The 7,229-nt window shown below is 33.9% G+C and overlaps 1 protein-coding gene across 1 annotated transcript; it reads right to left on the reverse strand.

Moving 5' to 3' along the window:
• Window positions 1-655: 655 nt before the first annotated feature.
• LOC136807956 (growth hormone-inducible transmembrane protein-like) lies at window positions 656-6,638 on the reverse strand. Its single transcript, XM_067064583.1, has 7 exons — window positions 6,401-6,638; window positions 5,994-6,105; window positions 5,447-5,588; window positions 4,796-4,895; window positions 4,052-4,249; window positions 2,834-3,002; window positions 656-875 (listed from the first exon to the last, which is right to left on the reverse strand). Exons 1-7 carry the CDS (start codon window positions 6,558-6,560, stop codon window positions 794-796), a joined length of 963 nt encoding a protein of 320 aa, XP_066920684.1. The 5' UTR covers window positions 6,561-6,638; the 3' UTR covers window positions 656-793.
• Window positions 6,639-7,229: the final 591 nt, after the last annotated feature.

A 7,229-nucleotide genomic window follows, 5' to 3' on the forward strand; every position in this document is an offset into this window, starting at 1 on the left:
AACGCAAAGGAAATGCTACAATCAGTGCCATAACATATTGGCAATTTTGGCTATTTTACCATTTTACAAAAATTGAAGTTCGAGCGAGATTGTCAATTTCGGGCCTTCAACTTGATTTCATCGAATATTTCGATCTGGGAGGGATTTATTGGTTTCTAGGCTATATTTCAAGCCCTACCGGACCATTTTTGAACTTTTGGATCCTCAGATCCTAAGGTCTGGCGTTAAAACTCAAGAGTTAAAACTCTACCTTTCCAACCTAATTTGGAGCACTTACAAATCGTTTGTGGTTATAAAATTTCGTGGGGAATTTCCCTTTTGTGCCAAGTATTTTGGAACTGATTGTAGATTCAATCTGTATTCCGAAACGCAGCGCAGACCTTAAGGCTTTCACTTTTTCTTGTTTAAAAAAAAGGTTGAAGATTCGCCTCTAGCCTTCGGCTTGAAACACATGATTAATAATACACCTTTTCGACTGTAGCCGCCGCCAATTGCCGCGCAGGGTTTTTTTTGCCCGTACCAGCCTTTTTTTTGCCCCTATAGACAATAGTAAAATGTGTCAAAAAAGGATTCGGTCGATTAAGGGGGATAATCAAATAATTAAGTGGCACGCGACTACGGTCGAAACGATGTATTGTCAACTATTGCCTGCTGCTATTATGGATCATAATGTTCTGTTTAACCAAAAATATAAACAAATTGACATCATACAACCTCCTTCTTTCATAACGTTAACTAACACCACTTTCATTTTTCAAGTTCTTCAAAAATCTACCAACAAACTTCTTCTTTTTTACTTTCGACGGTTATTTCCAGCCATAATCATAGCAATTCGAATGAAAATGTTGATAGTATCCATATAAATACCGATCGATCTGAAATGTTGAGAAAAATGACCATACGCAACGGTCATTCAATTTTTCGGAAACATTCCAATTTGGATACACTCTTTTTTAATAAGCATAACGTTTTATAAGCACACTAGGGGTCAAATTCGGTAAAAAAAGCATAATGCTAAGCATACCTCCAAGCTGATATGCAAAAAAATTCGTGCTGCTTTTCTAAAACGCTGACCTTTTTAGGGTTACTTTTAAAGCTGTTTAAACTTTCTTAGACCAAAGATTTTCGCCTGCTGCTCCAAATTACAAAGATAACTTTCATTCTTTGAACCGATCAATGTGCAGACTTATAGTTCGAAATTTTCATGAACCCAGAGAAACTAACAAATCGAAGTCTAAGCACATAAAATAAAGCATAAATTAAACTTTGCTAAGCATATTGAGCCTCGAACGGATTTTTCCATATGCTAATAAAAAAAAGAGTGTACTCCAAATTAACTCCAGCTCCCCACCTTATCAAATTTTTTCGAGGTCCTTATTTTCCACCAATTACAGTATTATGGTTACGATCCCATTTCATAGACTTTTAACAAATGAGACCTTAATCCAGTCCCAGGAATGGAAAAAAGGACTGGTTTTTGAGAATGTCATTAATAATTGGTTAGCTTTTCAAAGACTACTCCAGCTATTTAAGAGGTCTTCTGTGTACCTGTTGTGCGCAGATTTGTAATACTTGCGCAGATTTGTAATACCTGCGCAAATTTGTAATACTTTCTGCGCAGATTTGTAATACCTGCGCAGATTTGTAATAAACTTTGCGCAAATTTGTAATACTTGAGCTGCGCAGAAATGTAATACTTCTCTGCGCAGATTTGCAATTTGGAATTTAGATTTTTACTTCGAGGGCATATGTTTTCCACGAAGAAAAGTTTCGAAAAAAAGACTTAGAAAATAATCAGAAAAAAACACAAAGGTTGTAGATCTTTTGTATGAACATTAACTTTATAAGAATTGAATCAATATATTTTAATCTAATGAAAATAAGCTTTTGGCAGTTGGTTCTTTCAATACAAACATGGGATTGGGAATAATTTTAATATTTTCATTTTTCTTATAAGTATCAACTTTATAAGAAACGAATCAATATATTTTAATCTAATGGAAATTGGCTTTTGGCAGTTGGTTCTTTCAATACAAACATGGGATTGGGAATAATTTTAATATTTTCATTTTCCTTATAAGAATCAACTTTATAAGAAACGAATCAATATCTTTTAATCTAATGGAAATTGGCTTTCGGCGCTTGGTTCTTTCAATACAAATATGGGATTTTGCTTATTTTAAGTATTTTCATTTTTCTTATAAGTATCAACTTTATAAGAAACTAATCAATATCTTTTGATCTAAAGGAAATTAGTTTCTTATAAAAGCAGTGCTTATAAAAAATAAATATGTTCATGTTATTCTTCGTACCTTGTTTACTTCGAAATAAACAATTACCGACAACAAATAATTTTTATTTTACGAGTTATTGATTAGTTTCTTATAAAAGCAGTTCTTATAAAAATTATGTCCACGCTATTCTCATAAACAATTTTTATATTAACAGATAAATTTCTTATAAAAGCACTGCTTAGAAAAGAAATATTGATTGATTATTTATTCGGTGTGCTCAATAATCACAACTTTATTTGGGTATTATTTTCTAAGTCATTTTTAATGCATTTTGTTCGCAGAATAGAATTTGGTTACCAATGCAATGAAAATATCAATTCAAATTACAAATCTGCGCAGAGAAGTATTACATTTCTGCGCAGCTCAAGTATTACAAATTTGCGCAAAGTTTATTACAAATCTGCGCAGGTATTACAAATCTGCGCAGAAAGTATTACAAATCTGCGCACAACAGTACCTTTAATTAGATATCGAAAAGTACAATGTCATAAAGACAGTCATGTATAAAGAAGGCTTTTTACGACCAACGATAAACTTACGCATTGATAGGATCATATTTCTTTCCACTGTACGTGGCAAGTTCAGCCTTCTTGATGATCTTCTGTGTATCGTACAACATGAATCCTCCAAAGACAACAAGACCACCGTACGTCACCAAAGATTGGATGACCGGTACTGCTGCCGAAGTGGCTGGCAAAAACATACCACCTGGAAAATGGTGACAAAATATGGATGAATCATCTGGGTATGAAAAGTGCATTTCACACCTTAGAGCGTGAAAGAAATTCAAAGGGGCAGGAAAATCATTCACGCTCCAAGGTGTGAAATTAACTTTTCACATCCGGGTGATTTACTCACTTTTTGGATCCAAGTTAGATTTTACCTTTCAAAAATAATTTGGCTGAAATTCGGTACACAGGTTTCTTATATGGGTCCTAGAACCACCTTAAAGAATTTTGAACCCTTTTGGAGCATTTCATAATGGCGTCAATTGTCAATACAAAACTCTACAAACAAGACATTTGAAACCGTTTTCAAAAATTAAATTTGACTTTTTCATCTGATTGGTTAAGAAAGTAGATGGGGTCGTTTGTAAGTTTCGAATGTAAGTATCTTAGTCAAGTAAAGGTTCCCTTTAACAGGTTTACCTTAATGGTATTAAATTTCGCGTGTTACAAATTTCGCGGGTACTTAATTTCGCGATTTTTTAGGTCACATTTCGCGAAATTTAATACCGTTTAAATTTTTCAAAATCACAAAATTAAATACACGTGAAAAAATTTCAAAATAGACCAAAAATCGCGAATTTTTTTGTTACACTTAGTTACTTTTTTAATATGTTTACACCCAATACGTTGTGTTTCAAGCGAAATCAGCCATTTTCTTTCTTTATTCCCACTTTTTGAAAATGCCCAATTTAGTGAATCGCGAAATTCAATACATGTGAAACACGTTTCCTGAAAAAAATTTCGCGATTGTAACACGCGAAATTTATTACCATTAAGGTATCAAGTTTTTTGTTTCTTTTATTTTAGGTTTACCCATGCTGAACTCTTTGTATGAGACCTGGCGGTAGAATGTTTTAAGCAATTTCTGAACCTATCCCTTGACTAAGAAATCAAGGAAATCTTTTTTGAATTTTGAATTTTTATTGATACCAACTTTAGCATTTGGAGAGCAATAGATTGTAATCCTCCATTTCGAGGTCTCTAAAATATTTATTTTTTCGAATAAGAAACTCTATAAACTTGACTTACCCAATGAAGCAACGCAAATTCCACCCAGTCCCAATGACAATGGTCCGCCCCATGATAAGAATTTCTCATCGGGTGCACATGCAGCCGTCAGTGAAAGCGCCGCTACGGTTCCGGCGGTGTATGTGGCGGCTCGCAAGATGAGTGGTCCGCCCAAGAACATCAAGGGTGCAACGACAAGCCCAACAACGCCACTGTGGACTAAAAATTGTAAAAAAAAAAAGAAATATCAATTTCAAGTTAACTCTTTCTAATTCGATCTTCAAAGAACCGCGAATATTCTTAGAGTTAATGAAAGATTGGGATTAATATTTTAGAATAGAATTACAGAAAGTACTGTAGGGCCGATTTAGCAAATGGATGACTTACTACTTTTCGGGAATAGTCACGAAATTTCTTATATTAGGCAATGAAGTAATGTAAGTAATGAAGTTCCCCCGTTCTGGTCAACTCCAAGGATGTTGTGACAAAGTTTCTTAAAAAAGTGATTTTTCGCAAACTTTAATTATATATACCCCAAGAAAAATGTTTCAGACGATTAAGTTTCCTTTTAAAAAAAAAATTCAAGGTGAAATCTACCTACCTAGATAAGAATCGTTCGATTGTAATTGAAAATCTTTGGAAACTCAAAGATAAACATTTTTTAATTTCTAATTTCAACAGGTTTAGATTCAAGAATGTTCTTTAAAAAATATTTCTTCTTGAGAGATCTTTTGAAAAAGAAATAAGGAATCAAATTCAACAAACCTCCCCAAGCTAAATGTTTTGCATTCAATCCTGCTTCATATTCAATGGATCGACAAGCCATAGAACTTCCGATCAAGGCTGCCATGCTACCTGCAAAAACCTGAAATAAAGACGGGGATAATGTGCCAATAAGTACAAAGTATGCAAGAGGGGTAAAGGTTCCACCAAAAATTATAATTCCAACCACATTATTAAAACTCCCAATCAACTATGCTTCCACCTTCAAAATAGATCCCCCCAATAAGATTTTTGGAATCAAGACATTCTATAACAACACATCTTAACGATGAGATTATTTAGATTATTTGCTTCTGTGAAAATGATTTGTTTGATTCGATCAATACTCTTAGGTTCCAAATAAACGGGGGGTTCGAATAAACGGAGAGGGGTTGGAAAATTTTCAAAATTTTAATAAATGAGATGGACCTAATTGCCGGAGGTTGGAAATTGTAATTACGAAAAACCCGAAAATAAGGTAAATATAGGCTAAAATCGGGATATTTAGGGCAGAATAAGGGACCTTCTCGAAAAATTTTCGAAAAATTAATAAGCGGGGGGCCGTTTGTTTGGAACCTTAGAGTAGTCGACAAAATTTCTTCGATCTTGAGAAATTAGAAAAAACAAACAGCAGAACGGAGAAATTGAACTTACAACCCAAGGATTTCCAGACATCATACGAGTGACAAGTGCTGATCGATGCAAATAATATGCTGACCCAGCAGTTATACTCAAACTTCCAAGAAAATACAAATAGGTCGATTTGATCATTGAACGCATCTCAGGTGGCCAAAATCTATCATAGAATTAAAAAAGGTTACGATTATCAGGCAATTATCAAGCACTTTTTATAATATACTTTTATTTAAACCATAGTTGGTTTCAGTTAAGACACTTACTATCAAGGAAAAATAACGTTGAGAAAAATGGATTACTTTGACTAAACAAAATTCAAAATTAAATGTTTTTAATATTACAGTATGTACATAATACAATAAATACATGATGGAGTAGTAACGGAGTCTTAGGAATTCATAGATTCAACATTCTAAGAAGATACGAATCATTAGAAATAAAAGTGTCGGAAACGGTTTCATCAGATTTGTTAAGACCGAAGAATACCACTGCTTGTCCGATAAACTTCCCAGGCTTTTCTTTTAAGGTTTGTTTTAAAGAAAAAGTTATTAGTGCTGCAGCTAACCTTGCTTTATCAATAGCACCAACATCATTGGATAGACCAAGACCATAAAAACACAATGCACCAATACCAGCAGCTGCAGATCCACCTAAAACTGCTTGACCAATTTTCTCAGCTGAAACGAGAAGGAGGTCAGGTTTTTTCAAATTTCATTCTTAAAATGCTAAAAGTTTTAATCATTAACTTTCTTTAAGAGGTACTGTAGTGTAACAGGATAAACATTACAAAATACACAAGGTTTGAAATAACGATTTTAAGTGGGTAATTAGAGTTGCTTTAGCTTGAAAATTATGATTTTTGGGTAGGACAAGAAGCTATTTGGGTCAGACAATGTCCAATGCAGGATCATTATTTCAGGCCCTGGTACAGTACAGAACCAAAAAAATTAAAACAGTAATTTTTTTACACACCTCTAAAACCTCCGGCTCCTGTTTTGACTTTTTGTTGCTCAATTATCCTTGATCTTGCATAACTCCTAGCATTCCTCTTTGCCAACGTGTTGAGAGCAGCTTGTGTCAACTTAGCAGGGTTGGCAACCAACTTTCTTACAGAGCGTGCGAAAATATACATCCCTCCTAATTTAGTTGTATTGCTTGGAAACTGAGAAGTAAGTTTTTTTATTATATACCTTAAAGGAAGAAATTTTGGCGGGAATTTAATTTGGCGGATGGCCAAAAAAGTTTTTTCAGAGGGAATTTAATTTGGCCGATGGACGAAAAAACTAAATTTGGCGGGAATTTAATTTGGCGGTCGCTTAAAAATTTAACCTTAAAATGGCGTCAAAACAGCAAAAAAAGCAAAAACACCTTAAAAGAGATCATATTTTCAAAATGTTTAATTTGGCGGGAATTTAATTTGGCGGATGGCGGAAAAAAGAAATTTTGGCGGGAACTTAATTTGGCGGATTTCAGTCAAATCCGCCAAATTCTCTTTCCGCCAAAATTTCTTCCTTTAAGGTAATGTGTGCTGAAAAAGCAGAAATTATTATTTAAGTAAAAGAACTTATAAAATTATAGTTTAGTATTACTTTTAACATGCAAAAATGCACAAATTATCATACACTAGCCTCTCCAGTTTAGACCTGCACTATTGCGACTTTAGAAGTCACAGTAAGTTATTGGAGGATAATTTTTATGAGTGCTGTTTCGATTTTTATAAGTGCTGTTTCGATTTTTCTGATTGCAGCCACGTACAGGAACTCACCATAAGTGATCCTAACTGAGAATCACTGATAGACAA

Source organism: Clytia hemisphaerica, unplaced genomic scaffold (assembly GCF_902728285.1).
Source record: "Clytia hemisphaerica strain Z4C2 unplaced genomic scaffold, Clytia hemisphaerica genome assembly, whole genome shotgun sequence".
NCBI classification, from domain to species: Eukaryota; Metazoa; Cnidaria; class Hydrozoa; order Leptothecata; family Clytiidae; genus Clytia; species Clytia hemisphaerica.

Excerpts from the sequence above, each read along its gene's own strand:
- LOC136807956 (XM_067064583.1), bottom strand. The coding sequence starts at position 6,560 with ATGTATATTTTCGCACGCTCTGTAAGAAAGTTGGTTGCCAACCCTGCT. Across the intron at positions 5,589-5,993 it reads GGTGCTATTGATAAAGCAAG|ATTTTGGCCACCTGAGATGC; the intron begins GTTAGCTGCAGC and ends ATTCTATGATAG. Across the intron at positions 3,003-4,051 it reads AATTTGCGTTGCTTCATTGG|GTGGTATGTTTTTGCCAGCC; the intron begins GTAAGTCAAGTT and ends ACCATTTTCCAG.